Source organism: Notolepis coatsorum (genome assembly GCF_963971535.1).
Source record: "Notolepis coatsorum genome assembly, chromosome: 3".
Lineage (NCBI taxonomy): Eukaryota > Metazoa > Chordata > Actinopteri > Aulopiformes > Paralepididae > Notolepis > Notolepis coatsorum.
In genome coordinates, this window is record NC_140167.1 from 81,198,435 (window position 1) to 81,215,918 (window position 17,484).

General features: G+C 45.5%; 1 protein-coding gene across 1 annotated transcript in view; it reads left to right on the plus strand.

Annotated features, from left to right (window-relative positions):
• The window catches only part of LOC311225869 (uncharacterized protein), a gene marked incomplete at its 3' end in the record, with an annotated part of 197,812 nt that overhangs the window by 169,306 nt on the left and 11,022 nt on the right, over positions 1 to 17,484 (plus strand). The window contains exon 5 of the mRNA XM_084311261.1: positions 17,362 to 17,412. Within this exon, the coding sequence (XP_084167387.1) occupies positions 17,362 to 17,412 (51 nt within the window). The remainder of the gene's footprint in view (positions 1 to 17,361; positions 17,413 to 17,484) is intronic.

The window sequence follows — 17,484 nt, forward strand, 5'->3', positions numbered from 1 at the left end:
CCGGGGAATACCAGGTACGGTGTGCTTAGGGGCTGGTTCTCCATTATTTTTCGCTCCTCTCTCACGCATGGCGAAGAGGGGCCTGTGGGGGTGGTTTTTTGACCTCCTCTGGTGACCCTGTGCTTCCCGTACCGCCAGGCCCGGTCCGAAGTGATGTTTGCGGCCCGTAGGCCTGGGTTAACCCTTTTTGGAAACTGAAACACTTGTACTGCGGTATAGCCGGTGTATACCCGCAGGTGTGTTTTGGAGTTTTTTCTTGAGGGGTTATAGGAACAACCACCGCATTGGGTAACACCGAGGTGGTTGATTCCCTGGTGTGTTGGAGCAGTGTCAACTCCCGGGTTCACCGTTTGAGGGTGCCCCTGCACGTTCATGACGTCTGCCAATCGTGTCAGCCTTCTCTGCCTCGACCCCTCTGGGTGGGGGTTTTTAAATGGAGGCTTGGTCATGCAACACCGCCAGCTTACGCTCCTTCCGCCGGGGCGGCTGTGTTCAGCTGTCCCCTCTGGCGCCTGTCTCGTCCGCAGTCTCCAGGCTAGGGTTAACAGCCTGTTGCCTGGTTTTTCCCCGGTGCGCTGCCTGCTTCCGTTGGTTAACCTTTTTTGTGTGCTTACGGCCATGCTGACTGCCTGTTCTGCAGGGTCAGTGTGCCAGGCGGTGTACTATTGGGGGGACAGGGCCCGCTCGGCTTACGGCCATACCAACCTGAACACGCCCGATCTCGTCCGATCTCGGAAGCTAAGCAGGTTCTGGCCTGGTTAGTACTTGGATGGGATTCCGCCTGGGAATACCAGGTGCAGTAACTGAGGGGCCTTTGTCCGAATACGCTGGCAATGTGGGGGGCGGGGCACTACGTGCCCACCTGGTGGGGTCTTGATGCTGGCATCATGGACTTCTCCGGGCCCCCATTCTAGGGAGTCCAGTCCTTTTGGTGGGTCTGGGTCTTCCTTCGTGCTCCGCTGCTACGGCCTTGCCACGGGGTTGGGTTTGCCCTTGACCCCGTGATTCTGGGGGCAGTAACGAGGTTGTTCCTCCGTTCGTTCCCGGGTGGCATGCGGGTTGTGCGTGTGTGTAGTCGTGGGGTCAAGCCACGGTCTGCTCACCCTGTGCGTTGAGTTGCTTGAGTGCCTCTTCGCACGGTCGGGTCCGTCGCCCTCCCGTGAAGCCCCTAAATTGGGGGGGTGCCCGCCATTAGGGTGGGTCGGGGGGGCTCGGCCCTCCCTGTTCTGATGGTTTGTGGGGGGCTGTCAGCGGGGTGTATTTGTCGGCCGTTGGCTCTCGCTCGGCCTCCCTTGTGCAGAGAGCGATGCCGAGCGAGAGCGATACGATACAGAACGTTAGGTTATGACTATAACCAAGTTCTGTTAGTATAGCGAAGCTCGGCATCCGACGCCGCTGCAGCCTTTGACCTCGCCTTGTGGCGAAAGCTTGGGAAGGAGGAGAGTGGGTGGCCCCACCCCTGCTTATATGGGTAAGCTGATAGGGGTGTGGTCAGACGAATATTGGGATTAAAGGTACATTGTGGTCTTTATTCAGTGCGCGTGCACGTATGCGAGATAGTGCAGAGAGCGATGCCGAGCTTCGCTATACTAACAGAACTTGGTTATAGTCATAACCTAACGTTCATATAACACTGCATTATCGAGACAGCGCCCCTATGTATGACTTTGAGGATCTGGCAATGAATTCCAAGAGTAGGGTAAATCTGCAGTGCCGGCACTGTGTAGTAGCGACTAGCGAGTCACAGTGCTGGCCGCCAGGCCGCGCAGTTGCAGCGGTTTGGGGGTAAAAACATGGGGGGGGACAAATACTGCATTCTGAAATAATGCGGGGGACATTTTCCGGGGACCCCCCCGCAAATTACGCCCCTGCTCTCTAGGTGGTCTCGGCCCGCTTGTTTTGTTCCGCAACAGAATGTGATTGCTGTGTTCATATATGCCCAACTGAACCGAAATAGGGGGTAAACGCTCCAGGTTTCGGAACAACAGCTCCAAACGAGCTAGGTGTGAAAACGCCCTGAGACCGAGAAGCGGTAAAAGCGGTAAAGCGTACCGTACGTCAGAGAATGAACGTGCGCCTCCCTCTCTAGAGCGCAAATTGCGCTAATCTGTTGTTGCGCTGATCTGTTGTTGATCTGTTGTTGTGTGAGAAGGGGGTGAGAAGGGTGGTGTATGTGACAATAGAGTAGTGGGGGAGGAAGAGAGGGGACGGAGGTAGTGTTGACGCCTAAACATACCATTACATATTTACACAAGATGTGTAAAAACTAGGGATGTCCGATATTATCGGCCGATATCGGCATTAAAATGTGATATCGGAAAATATCGGTATCGGTTTTCAAATTATTATTATTTTTTATTTGATTTTTTTTACATTTCTATAGAAATGATGTCCGATATTATCGGCCTACCGATATTATTGGCCGATATCGGCATTAAAATGTGATATCGGTTGATATCGGTATCGGAAATTAAGAGTTGGACAATATCGGTATATCGGTATCGGTAAAAAAGCCAATATCGAGCATCCCTAGTAAAAACACATTTTTTGTGATATTGTTATCAACTTTTGACATGTTCTATAGGTAAGACATCCTGCAGTGTTTTCCGCTAATAACTATAGTCAGAGTAGATAGTTCTGCAGGCATCTGTTTCCAAAATAATTCAGACGAAAATGAAAAATACTTTTATTTCAGTGTGTCTGTAACTCTATGACAATAGCAAGTGATTCCTCCTGTTGTGGAAGAAAATTAGTGTTTCCTTTCAAAAGCGGCCGGACTTGTGCATCTGCTACAAATGGTTCCATAAATAGTGACAAATTTACTTTCAGTATGCAATCGACAGGCGTTTTATGTCCCGGTTGATTGTCCCGGTTTGTCCAGGATTGTCCCGGTTTGTCCAGGATTGTCCCGGTTTGTCCAGGATTGTCCCGGTTTGTCCAGGATTGTCTCGGTTTCAAGCTTTGTGTTCCGGGTTTCGACACATTTAACACACGTAACAACGCTAATATGTCTCGCTTTTCAACATTCACTGTCCTGGTTTTAACCAACAGAAAAACATCAACAATGCACCAAGCTTCTGAAGTCAACTCTGATTCGTCTGTACTGTACGTGTGTCAATCACTGGTTCGTCTGTACGTGTGTCAATCACTGGTTCATCTGTTTGTGTGTCAATCAATGTTGGGCGGGCTGTTGCTATGGCCTTGGTTCATGCGCTCACCTGTCTTTCTGACCTAATATAATATATTCCATACATTTTCTATCCGCTTATTGACAAATCAATATAGGCACAGCCTACTTATTTAACGGGGTAATTATGTATTCACTGTACTTTTTCTGATGAGTGTTTACTGTACTCTATTTTACCTGAGGGGAATTTATTAAATAGTTGGTCGGCCAGGATGTGGTTATAGTTCAGAAATGTGGGGAAGTTCACAGCCAATTATTTTACTATTCGACTTTGTCCAATAGTTTTTTTCTTGTGAGCTGTAGAATTGCCAAACCATACAGTTATTGAGAAAGCAAGCACTTGTTCTATTACAGCTATGTAGAACTGTAACATTGTTCTAGTACAGCTTTGTAGAACTGTAACATTGTTCTAGTACAGCTTTGTAGAACTGTAACATTGTTCTAGTACAGCTTTGTAGAACTGTAACATTGTTCTAGTACAGCTTTGTAGAACTGTAACATTGTTCTAGTACAGCTTTGTAGAACTGTAACATTGTTCTAGTACAGCTTTGTAGAACTGTAACATTGTTCTATTACAGCTTTGTAGAACTGTAACATTGTTCTAGTACAGCTTTGTAGAACTGTAACATTGCAACCTTAGAAAGAAGAGACTTTGGTGAGCTTTCTCTTCTGGATGGTGGTGAAGTTGTCTTCCTGTTTCATGTTGACTCACTCCCTCTACCACTTGGAGGAGGGGCTTGTTGACTCACTCCCTCTACCACTTGGAGGAGGGGCTTGTTGACTCACTCCCTCTACCACTTGGAGGAGGGGCTTGTTGACTCACTCCCTCTACTACTTGGAGGAGGGGCTTGTTGACTCACTCCCTCTTCTACTTGGAGGAGGGGCTTGTTGACTCACTCTACCACTTGGAGGAGGGGCTTGTTGACTCCCTCTATCACTTGGAGGAGGGGCTTGTTGACTCACTCTACCACTTGGAGGAGGGGCTTGTTGACTCCCTCTACCACTTGGAGGAGGGGCTTGTTTACTCCCTCTACCACTTGGAGGAGGAGCTTGTTGACTCCCTCTACCACTTGGAGGAGGGGCTTGTTGACTCCCTCTACCACTTGGAGGAGGGGCTTGTTGACTCCCTCTACCACTTGGAGGAGGGGCTTGTTGACTCCCTCCCTCTACCACTTGGTTGTTGATGACCAGTTGTAGCACTTTTTTGACTTTTATGGAAGTCAAGCACAAGTCCTCTGTGTGCAATACAGTCACTGGTGTAAGTAGAGATGAGAGGACAAACCCCTGAAGATCACCTCTCTCTCTCTCTCTATCTCTCTCTCTCTCTCTTGGTCTCTCTCTCTCTCATGCAATCTCTCTCTCTCTCTTTCACACAAAAAGGGGCGAATCCACAAAGAATGGATTGCGTGGTGCTAATTGCACCCTTAACTGTGCGTGGTATCTGCTCCGTCTTTGCACGCTATTAACTAAGGACATTGTGCGGATGAGATACTAGCGCTAACACGCCCATGTGCAGTTTGCTCCTGATTTCCTCCAGCACAGTTTTCTCCAGAGCTGTTTGCACCTGACAACGCTGTTGGCAGATATCAGGAAGTGGAAAAATAAACCCGAAATGAGGCATAGACATTCACCATTAATATTCTGTTTATTTTGGATTGTATTTAGTTTGCTTGCTTAATTTGTATTTTCATGACACATTGCGTCCTTTGTTTTTGTCACTATCTTTCGTCATTGCATATGTTGTCATGTCCCATTAATATCGCCGCATATTTTTCCACTGCCACATTTGGATATCCCAACTGCGCTCAGACAGGGATATGAGATGTCAAATGTGTTTATTTAGTTTATTCCGTATTGTATTTAGTTTATTTCATCATTGCATTTGTTTGTCATCCACAAATCAATTATTTTGAGCAGACCTGTCCATAGTGCTGAATCAGTTTTTTTATTTTTATTTAAGCACTGTGCCAGTGAAGATATTTTCAAATTTACGAATATATATATATTTTTTTATCCACCTTTTCTCCTTATTTTTCAATTTTTCTCCCATCCCAATTTCGCCTCGCCAATTCTCCCTTCAATTCTCCCCTCCCCTGTCTCGAACGATGCTAGACTATGTCTCCCACTGGGATCTCTCAGTGGCGAGGAGTAACGCGTGGGAGGCTCACGCTGCCCCTGTTACTTCCTGATTCTGCTGTACAGGCGCACCAACCGACCTGTAGAACTCGCTGTCCACAGCGTCCAATCCCCACCCGCCAGCTTTCCCACCCCTAACACTGCCAATTGTGTTAGTATGAACGACCAGCCAAGCTGGTAGCAACGCAGAGAGCTGGGCTCGAACCCAGCATATCCTGCGTTAGTGGCGAGCGCCTTGCCCACTGCGCCACTTAGCCGCTCTAATTTACGAATATTTTGAGTGAGAAGTTGTATTTAATGTTTAGTTAAGATAATAGAACCTGCATTATAATATACTCCAGAATAAACTTTTCATTGGCCGTGTTTCCTGCATCTACTCTTCATGGACCCACGAAAAGTTATAAATTAAAAGATTATTCTGGAGCATATGAGTGTGCGGTGGTACAATTGGAACGTGAGTGCAGTCAATAATAATAATAATAATAATAATCTTTATTTATATAGCACCTTTCATACAAGGATTGCAGTTCAAAGTGCTTTATATAATGAAGACATAACAAACAAGCAGCAAGAGCAATGCATAACACAAATAGAAATTGCAGCATGATGCAAAATCTAAATAGTTTAAAAATCAATCAATAGCGCCGACAACATTGGGAAAGCCGACAACGATAACAATATTTAAATAATAAATACGATTGCATGGGATCTCTGGGTGGCTGGCTCAATATCATCCTTGATTTCATCCAGTAGATCAAGAATTGCTTGAGCTGGCAACCTGTGTCTCCGGATGATTTCGGTCTCACTTAAATAAACAATTACTGCTGCCATGATCACCTGTGACGCTGGCAGTGACGCTGGCAATGATGCCCCTTTATAGATGCGCTTAGGGCTTTGCGCTTAGTCTCTGGGTCTCTGAAGACGGTAGGTGTGTCGCTTTAACTGCACAGTGCAATTTGCGCCGCCGATTGTGAATTGGGAGTGTTTTTGGACCAGGCTCATTTGCATAGAAAGGGGAACATGTTCCGCCCATATTACCTCATTTAAATATGTGCTAATAGCACCGGACGCAATGCTGATGCAAGTTGCAACACAGTTGCCACCTCATTTCAACCCGCGCCTCCTCTGTGAATAGCAAACTGTGTTTCAGAGCTATTTGCGCCGGCTTAGTGTCAGAAAAAGCCGTGCAATCCCTTTGTGAATTCGCCCTAAAATCTCTCTCTCTCTCCCTCTCTCTCTCTCACACACACATGCACACATTAAGCTCGTAGCAGCTGGCACTGTCAGCCTGTCCTCACTGTCACTTAAACACCCATTCATAATAATATCATAATCTCTCTCTCTCTCTCTCTCTCTCTCTCTCTCTCTCTCTCTCTCTCTCTCTCTCTCTCTCTCTCTCTCTCTCTCTCTCTCTCTCTCTCTCTCTCTCTCTCTCTCTCTCTCTCTCCCCTCTCTCTCTCTCTCTCTCTCCCCCTGTGCTCTGATACCACATTGACACGCCATTTGATGCCATTCATTTTGTCCTTTTTGTTAATCTGTGTGTCTGTACTGTATGGATGTACCTGCATTTATGAGCATGTGTGTGTACTCTGTGTGTATGTACTGTGTGTGTGTGTGTGTGTGTGTGTGTGTGTGTGTGTGTGTGTGTGTGTGTGTGTGTGTGTGTGTGTGTGTGTGTGGTGTGTGGTGTGTGTTGTGTGTGTGTGTGTGTGTGTGTGTGTGTGTGTGGTGTGTGTTGTGTGTGTGTGTGTGTGTGTGTGTGCGTGCGTGCGTGCGTGTCCCAACCTCTGGTCCTCATAACTGTTGTTTAGCAGGCAGATGTGGCTCCGCCCATAATACCCATAATCCCACTGATCCTCCACTCAACCCCTTTCTCTTCTCTCTTTTCCTTTCCTCTCCTCCTCTTTATTTCTATCAACTCCCCTGTTTATTTTATTCCATTCTCTCTCTTGCTCTCTCTCTCTCTCTCTCTCTCTCTCTCTCTCTCTCTCTCTCTCTCTCTCTCTCTCTCTCTCTCTCTCTCTCTCTCTCATGCATGTGCATCAGTATTGTCAGACTGACAGAGTGACATACTGTTAGAGAGGGAGAGGGAGGGAGAGAGAGGGAGAGGGAGAGAGAGAGAAGAGCAGATAAAGGGATAAAGAGAGACAGGCAGAGAGAGGGATGGAGAGATAGACAGGGATAGAGAGAGGGTGATGGATAGAGAGAGAGATTAGTTGAGAGGGTCTGATGCTGTGAGCCCGGGCTGCCTGGCGCAGGACACTGTGGTCCCAGCTAGACCTCCAGACCTCTGCACCCAAACCTCCAGAGACTAGATGAGCAGGAGAGACAGAGAGCGGAGTTCTGGATCAGTTCATCCAGTTGTCTGCCCTGCCTGATTAAAGACGCTTGGAGCTGGGACACGTTGGACTGCCTGACTGGCTTTGTGTTCGACCGTGGAGAGATACGATGATGTGGATTGACTGGCTATCGGGGAATATGCTCTAAATTCTGTATTGCTTCCATTTTTTCTGGCCTTTTTTTGGAAAAGATTGGAGCCTCACACTATGGATTGGTTAAGTACAGATACCTAGCTAGCTACTGACTCAACATACTCACCCTGTGGACTGGCTAGGTACAGATACCTACTGTAGCTAGCTACTGACTCAACCTCTTCACACTGTAGACTGGCTAGGTACGGATAACTAGCTAGCTACTGACTCAACCTCTTCACATTGTGGACTGGATAGCTATAGACAACTAGCTAGCTACTGACTCAACCTCTTCACATTGTGGGCTGGATAGCTACAGATAACTAGCTAGTTGACTCAACCTCCACACGGTGGACTGGCTAGCTACAGATACCTAGCTAGTTGACTCAACCTCCACACGGTGGACTGGCTAGCTACAGATACATAGCTAGTTGACTCAACTTCTTCACATTGTAGACTGGATAGCAACAGATACCTAGCTAGTTGACTCAACCTCTTCACACTGGACTGGATAGCTACAGATACCTAGCTAGCTACGGATTCAACTTCCTCACACTGTGGACTGGCTTCAACCTGCTCTGTGGAGGGGCTCTGTGGCTTTCTAGCTGTGACAACCAAGCTAGGTGGAGAACAGAACAGAGCAGGAAGTATTTCTGAGTACACACTGGGAAGCAGGGGGAGAAGGAGGCTAGGAGAGGACATAGAGGAAGAGGCTAGGAGAGGGGGTATTGGAGGAGGAGCAGGGAGAGGAGGTAGTGGAGGAGGCTAGGATAGGTGGTAGTGGAGGAGGCTAGAAGACAGAGGAGGAGGCTAGGAGAGGACATAGAAGAGGAGGCTAGGAGAGGGGGTATTGGAGGAGGAGCAGGGAGAGGGGGTATTGGAGGAGGAGCAGGGAGAGGAGGTAGTAAAGGAGGCTAGGATAGGGGGTAGTGGAGAAGGCTTGGATAAGGGGTAGTGGAGGAGGCTTGGAGAAGACTAGTGGAGGAAGCTTGGAGAAGTCTAGTGGAGGAGGCTAGGGGATGAATTAGTGGAGGAGGCTAGAAGAGGACATAGAGGAGGAGGCTAGAGAGGACATAGAAAAGGAGGCTAGGAAAGGAGCTAGTGGAGGAGGCTAGGAGAGGAGGAGCAGGAATAGTGGAGAGTAGGGTTTATTGCTGGAGTGGAGAGGAAGGGAGGCCCATGTTGTATGCTGATGATGTAGTGGTTTAGCCAGTGGTTTAGCCTCTCCACAGTGTCAAGAGTCTAAAGTGTAGAATAGTACAGTATAACACCGGATATGACAATACAGGGCAGTAGCAAGGTAATATAGTAGTATAGTGCAACATGGTGTAGGGCAGTATAGTGCAATGTAATACATTATAGGTCAGTAGCAGTACAAAGGAAGGATAAGACAGAATGTGGAGCAGAGTATAGCACAGTGTGTTATAGTAAAGTATATATTATTAGGGTAGTAACCGTTTAAGACAGTATAGTATGTTATATTACAGTATTTAGTACAGTATGTCATGTGGTGAATGCAGTGAATCCAGGCTGGTAATGCAGATGCAGACAACATGATCTACCAGAACATGAGACGAGTAAGTTCTAGTTCTGGACCTTATCTGTGGACTGTGTGTGTGTGTGTGTGTGTGTGTGTGTGTGTGTGTGTGTGTGTGTGTGTGTGTGTGTGTGTGTGTGTGTGTGTGTGTGTGTGTGTGTGTGTGTGTGTGTGTGTGTGTGTGTGTGTGTGTGTGTGTGTGTGTGTGTGTGTGTGTGTGTGTGTGTGTGTGTGTGTGTGTGTGTGTGTGTGTGTGTGTGTGTGTGTGTGTGTGTGTGTGTGTGTGTGTGTGTGTGTGTGTGTGTGTGTGTGTGTGTGTGTGTGTGTGTGTGTGTGTGTGTGTGTGTGTGTGTGTGTGTGTGTGTGTGTGTGTGTTTGATTAGACTATTTTAAATCTTTTGTTTTCATAAATCTTCACCAAAATGCCTGATTGCTGTAGGTGTGTTTACAATGTGTGTTCTGGAGTATTTTTCTCTCGTACTTGTTACATTTTAACATTCTGACGTGATGACCCTTCCTTCATTTATAGTTTCCTTGATTCTGACGTGATGACCCTTCCTTCTTGTATTGTTTCCTTGGTTCTGACGTGATGACCCTTCCTTCTTTTATAGTTTCCTTGGTTCTGACGTGATGACCCTTCCTTCTTTTATAGTTTCCTTGGTTCTGACGTGATGACCCTTCCTTCTTTTATAGTTTCCTTGGTTCTGACGTGATGACCCTTCCTTCTTTTATAGTTTCCTTGGTTCTGACGTGATGACCCTTCCTTCTTTTATAGTTTCCTTGGTTCTGACGTGATGACCCTTCCTTCTTTTATAGTTTCCTTGGTTTTGACGTGACGACCCTTCCTTCTTTTATAGTTTCCTTGGTTCTGACGTGATGACCCTTCCGCGTGAATATTAAAGGCAACCAACTTGTGTTCAGCTTTTCGTTCAGCGTTTCTCTGATTGGCCTAACGGCCAATCAATCAATCCACTAGCACACGCCCTTGCGGCGAGAGACGCGGCTTGCGGCAAGAGAGACGCGGCAGAAGCGCTGGTCGAACCAGCGGTGTTCTGTTGTGTGACTGTACTACAGCGGTGTTCTGTTGTGTGACTGTACTAAACTCTTCCACCACATGACCGACATTTGACATACAGTACACCTCCTATCTATGTTGGGATTATGTTTGGTCATGACAAAACAATAAAAATCGCTACTGTTAGTAATGCTGCCACCACCCACTTCAATGACAGAGCTCTCATATTTGCGAATGCATAAACTATATCTTAAATTATGGCGATGTGTCTAATATGACTGTCGCAAAGTCATTGATAAGCGACAGCCATATTAGACACATAGCCATAATTTAAGATATAGTTTATGCATTCGCAAAATATGAGAGCCGCTGTCATTGAAGGGCTTCTACAACGGAGGAACGGCCGCTGCTGCTGCTGGAGCTGAACCGAGTCAAGCCGCGGGCGGCGCACGGAAGCCGGGGATAAACCACTGCGTCGCCCCGCTGCGCTTCAGGCTCAGCAGCCTCCACGGGCGAAATAACATATAACGTTACAGTTCCACACTGATGTACAGTGAGTGTCTAATATGGCTGTCGCGAAGTCATGCCTCTCCCTCTGAAAGCCCATCCACGCTGTGTATCATAGAGACATAGAGCACTGGGTTTTATCACTGGAGATATATTTCTCACTCACCATTGTATTTTGCGCCATCTGACAATATCATAATGATGTGTTTTCTATATTATATCCACAATCATTCATCTAAAAAATTGTATGGGCTTTGATTAAACATGTAACCTACACCTACTGTAACTTACTGTACCTCTGCTTCCTACAGCACAGCAGGTAATGGCGTTAATCAATGGAACGCGAAACATAATAACGTTACGCTTTCTAGTTCAGCGCATTTCATAACTGTATGGGCTTTGTTTATACACGAGTGAATCTGGTAGTTGGTTGTTAAAAACGCAAAACATAATAACGTTACGCTTTCTAGTTCAGCGCATTTCATAACTGTATGGGCTTTGTTTATACACAAGTGAATCTGGTAGTTGGTTGTTAAAAACGCGAAACATAATAAAACGCGAAACATAATAACGTTACGCTTTCTAGTTCAGCGCATTTGCAGCCCAACACAAGTGCGTTGGTACAGCAGCCCAACACAAGTGCGTTGGTACACAAGTTGGTTGCCCGCGCTGCCGCTCGCTTGCTCCTTGGATTTCATTTGGGACGTGGGACGACTGCCGCTTGCCTGCGCGTGGGGGCGGGGGGGCGCGGCCAATCAGAGAAAAGCCAAACACAAGTTGGTTGCCTTTAATATTCACGCGACCCTTCCTTCTTTTATCGTTGCATTGGTTCTGACGTGATGACTCTTCCTTCTTTTATAGTTTCCTTGGTTCTGACGTGATGACTCTTCCGTCTTTTATAGTTTCCTTGTTTATTGATATTAGTAAACAGTGCAACAGGAGGTAAACACGGGTCCATTTAGAATGCTGATGTTGTCAAACCATCCATAGACGATATACATAGTTTCACTACACACTTGAGTGCATGCTTACCAACTGTTAGTCTGCAACACTACTATCACTGACATCTAAGAAGGGAGATCCCCTCTTGAATGGCCCTTCTAAGGTTTCTCTCCTCCACACTGCCTGTGGAGCATTTCCCCCTATTGTTAGGTGTTAGTGAGTTTTTCCTTACCTTCGCGTGGGGTATGTCTGGGAGTGCTTGCATTCTTTCATTTATTTTAAATGTGTTGGACCTTATGGTGTTCTTGTTCTGTTCTTGACTTATTGTTATGTTTCTTCTTGACTTGTTTAAAGAAGACGTGTACGGCCCATGGGGACATTAACGTGTGTTGTCGGGCCTTACAAATAAATTTGATTTGATTTGATTTGACATAGAACTCCATTGTGCCTGTTCAAACGAGCTGCTCTCTACCAGACACCTGTTGAAATGAGACTAAACACTTGTGAAGTCTGGAGCTGCTCCAATGTCCATAGACAGTGAATGGGAGTCTGGGGGGAGCGGTTCCATAGACAGTGAATGGGAGTCTGGAGGGAGCGGTTCCATAGACAGTGAATGGGAGTCTGGAGCGGTTCCATAGACAGTGAATGGGAGTCTGGAGGGGGCGGTTCCATAGACAGTGAATGGGAGTCTGGAGCGGTTCCATAGACAGTGAATGGGAGTCTGGAGCGGTTCCATAGACAGTGAATGGGAGTCTGGAGGGAGCGGTTCCATAGACAGTGAATGGGAGTCTGGAGGGGGCGGTTCCATAGACAGTGAATGGGAGTCTGGAGGGAGCGGTTCCATAGACAGTGAATGGGAGTCTGGAGGGAGCGGTTCCATAGACAGTGAATGGGAGTCTGGTCAATGGGATACGTTTGTTTGAGTTTGTACCTAAATTAGCTTTATTATACATTAGTGTTCACAGTTCTGAAACTGAAAATATACCTGTATACACAGAACATCCCCCTGGGTTGTATCGTTGGGTTCTCTCCCTGGTTTCTCTCCTTGGGTTCTCTCCCTGGGTTCGCTCCCTGGGTTCTCTCCCTGGGTTCTCTCCCTGAGTTCTCTCCCTGGGTTCTCTCCCTGGGTTCTCTCCTTGAGTTCTCCTATACCATCTTACAGTACATCACATCTACTGTATGCTAGATTGGTCATCTATACTTTTATAGCACCATTTTACTTTTAGTCAGAGGAGTGTCATGGTTTCTCCATAGAGCACCATTTTACTTTTAGTCAGAGGAGTGTCATGGTTTCTCCATAGAGCTCCATTATAGTTTTAGTCAGAGGCGTGTCATGGTTTCTCCATAGAGCTCCATTATAGTTTTAGTCAGTGGAGTGTCATGGTTTCTCCATAGAGCTCCAATATACTTTTAGTCAGAGGAGTGTCATGGTTTCTCCATAGAGCTCCATTATACTTTTAGTCAGTGGAGTGTCATGGTTTCTCCATAGAGCTCCATTATACTTTTAGTCAGTGGAGTGTCATGGTTTCTCCATAGAGCTCCAATATACTTTTAGTCAGTGGAGTGTCATGGTTTCTCCATAGAGCTCCATTATACTTTTAGTCAGAGGAGTGTCATGGTTTCTCCATAGAGCTCCATTTTACTTTTAGTCAGTGGAGTGTCATGGTTTCTCCATAGAGCTCCATTCTACTTTTAGTCAGAGGAGTGTCATGGTTTCTCCATATAGCTACATTACAGTGGAGGCTGCTGACCAAATTTTTAGGTGAAGCACAAATTATTATATTATATTATATATTAAATTATATTTTTAAAACATCCCCCACTGTGTGTCAGTGGTCAGTGGACACAGATGAAAACATATTAACATTAGGTGACAGCGCACCTGACCAGATGAAAACATATTAGGTGACAGCGCACCTGACCAGATGAAATCATATTAGGTGACAGCGCACCTGACCAAATGAAATCCTATTAGGTGACAGCGCACCTGACCAGATGAAAATATATTATGGCGCTTTTCCACTGCATGGTACCTACTCTACTCTACTCTACTCGGTATTTTCGGTTTTCCATTACCAAAGTACCTGGTACCAGGTACTTTTTCGGTACTTTTTGGGTACTTTTTTAGTCCCTGCTCTGTCGTGGTTCCAAGCGCGTGCCAAGCGGGTAGAACTGGTACTAGAAAAGTCACGTGAAACACTGCAGACCACTGATTGGTCAGAAGAGAGACGCGTCACTCGTTGGAGAGTCTGAACCTGGTCTGAACGAAAACAGAAAGCCGCCATCTTTAATGTCTCGCATAGGATTTCATTATGGTTGCAGCAGGCACAAGTTCAATAAACAAACGATACAGTCACTGTGTATTCTGCCTCATTTATTGATTAAACAAAACCGACATCAACACAATTTGCCACCGAGCGGAGAGTTTAGTCTCGCAAAAAGATTGCTGACTTGTTAAGGCTTAAGCTTATGTTGTGCTAGCGTTTTAGCATGGCTATCGTACATAGCGTGATCAATATAAGTTGCTATTGATTGTTTGTATGAGTAACGTTAATGCTAGTAGAATAGACACAACGTGAGGTAATCACCATCCATTTTAAACCGGTTATTACCTAATGCTAACGTTAGCAAATAGACGCGACTGGTAACGTTACAGCTTGTTAGCCTAATGCTAACGTTAACGTTAGCATAGACAGCCTAGCTAACGTTAACGCTTGTAGAATAGACACAATGAGAGGTAACGTTAGCGTTAGCAGAATAGACACAACGAGAGTCTCGTTAATGTTGTTATTGATTGATTGATTGATTGAAAACTGTGTTTTACTCTGGCTTGCGCATAGCTCACGGACATAGCTATGCTGGAGCTCTCACAGAGCTATGGAGCTCTCAGCTGTACACCAGCAGCCCCGCCTCCCCACACGGAGACAAACTGAGTACTTTGTTTTAGTACCTGCAGTGGAAAAGGAACGAAGTACCAGGTACCTAAAGCGAGTAGAGTAGAGTAGGGTAGAGTAGAGTAGGTACCATGCAGTGGAAAAGCGCCATTAGGTGACAGCGCACCTGACCAGATGAAAACATATTAGGTGACAGCGCACCTGACCAGATGAAATCATATTAGGTGACAGCGCACCTGTCCAGATGAAATCATATTAGGTGACAGCCAGTGGCAGCTGCTGACCAAATTGAGCAGAAATTATATTTTTAAAACATCCCCCTCTAAACAGTTATCAGTAAATACTCACAGTGCTCTGAATTGAGGGAGGGACTGGGGATTTGGGTGACCTCTGTTTCAGCTGGACAGTTGAGGGAGGGACACAGGCAGGGGTGCAGTGCTGGGCACACACGGTCAAACGACGTTTGGGCTTCGAAGTGCGCGCATCCTATTATTATGCAAAGTCTAGGTGATAAGTGCCTAGACTTTGCATAATAATAGGATACCGTTTGGCCTTCGCCCATATTACGACTGCACCCCTGGACACAGGGGGCTGTTTCTTCTCCAGGAGAGATCAAGACTGGTGTTGGACACAGGTCATTTCATCTGGGAAAACATAAAAGGCATAAAAGCATATTAGCCATTATCACAAATAGCATTTATATGTATTGAATCTACCATCTCTCATTAAACACTGTTACAGTTAGCTTGGTGTATTGAATCCACTATATCTCAAAAACACTCAACTGTGTACAGTATGTTAGCTTGGTGTATTGAATCTACCATCTCTCATTAAACACTGTTACAGTTAGCTTGGTGTATTGGATCCACTATCTCTCATTAAACACTCAACTGTGTAGGCTACAGTAAGTTAGCTTGGTGTATTGAATCTACCATCTCTCATTAAACACTGTTACAGTTAGCTTGGTGTATTGAATCTACCATCTCTCATTAAACACTAAGTTAGCTTGGTGTATTGAATACACTATCTCTCATTAAACACTCAACTGTGTAGGCTACAGTATGTTAGCTTGGTGTATTGAATCTACCATCTCTCATTAAACACTGTGTTACAGTTAGCTTGGTGTATTGGATCCACTATCTCTCATTAAACACTCAACTGTGTAGGCTACAGTAAATTAGCTTGGTGTATTGAATCTACCATCTCTCATTAAACACTGTGTTACAGTTAGCTTGGTGTATTGGATCCACTATCTCTCATTAAACACTCAACTGTGTAGGCTACAGTAAGTTAGCTTGGTGTATTGAATCTACCATATCTCATTAAACACTGTTACAGTTAGCTTGATGTCAGGGACGTTAGCGTCCAGGTATCGTTATGTAAACAATTCGGCTGGCTAACGTTAGTGTTGTTCTCTAAACAATTCGGCTGGCTAACGTTAGCTAACGTTAGTGTTGTTCTCTAAACAATTCGGCTGGCTAACGTTAGCTAACGTTAGTGTTGTTCTCTAAACAATTCGGCTGGAGTGTCATGGTTTCTCCATAGAGCTCCATTATAGTTTTAGTCAGTGGAGTGTCATGGTTTCTCCATATAGCTCCATTATACTTTTAGTCAGTGGAGTGTCATGGTTTCTCCATAGAGCTCCATTATAGTTTTAGTCAGTGGAGTGTCATGGTTTCTCCATAGAGCTCCATTATACTTTTAGTCAGTGGAGTGTCATGGTTTCTCCATAGAGCTACATTATACTTTTAGTCAGGGGAGTGTCATGGTTTCTCCATAGAGCTCCATTATAGTTTTAGTCAGTGGAGTGTCATGGTTTCTCCATAGAGCTCCAATATACTTTTAGTCAGTGGAGTGTCATGGTTTCTCCATAGAGCTCCATTATACTTTTAGTCAGTGGAGTGTCATGGTTTCTCCATAGAGCTCCATTATACTTTTAGTCAGAGGAGTGTCATGGTTTCTCCATAGAGCTCCATTATACTTTTAGTCAGAGGAGTGTCATGGTTTCTCCATAGAGCTCCATTATACTTTTAGTCAGAGGAGTGTCATGGTTTCTCCATAGAGCTCCATTATACTTTTAGTCAGTGGAGTGTCATGGTTTCTCCATAGAGCTCCATTATACTTTTAGTCAGTGGAGTGTCATGGTTTCTCCATAGAGCTCCATTCTACTTTTAGTCAGTGGAGTGTCATGGTTTCTCCATAGAGCTCCATTCTACTTTTAGTCAGTGGAGTGTCATGGTTTCTCCATAGAGCTACCTAGACCTTGTTTAGTACAGCAGCACGTGCAGGTATAGGGGGCAACTCAGTCACGTGATTCAGTGGGTGTTGCTGATTGGCTCGAACACGGTATGTTTATAAACAAGAAGCCTGTCTATGGAACTCCCCTGTGACGGTGAGATTGTGGTTTCTGTTTTGCATGTTCAATTTCATGTGGCTAATCTTATTGCTCACCAAAAGATATGGCCACAGAGAGTTCATAAGTTATCTCCAATATCTCCAAGTAACCTTTATGCATTGCATTTTATTTTGTTTGTTGAATCAACTAAATACAGAGTGCGTATTAAATGTCAAGTTTACATCACTCCTGTGTGTTTTTTTTTACAGCGTGCCGTTGTGTTGCTCCTGAACAGTTGTGGTTTCTAACCAGTTTTTTTCTACTGTGTCTCTCTCAGGCCAACCCCCCTCCAGTAGTGGTCAACGCGGACAATGATGCTCCCCCATATGTAAGTCTGATCTGAACACACTCCCTCACTACATCTGTGTTGGTCTCTCCCTCACTACATCTGTGTTGGTAT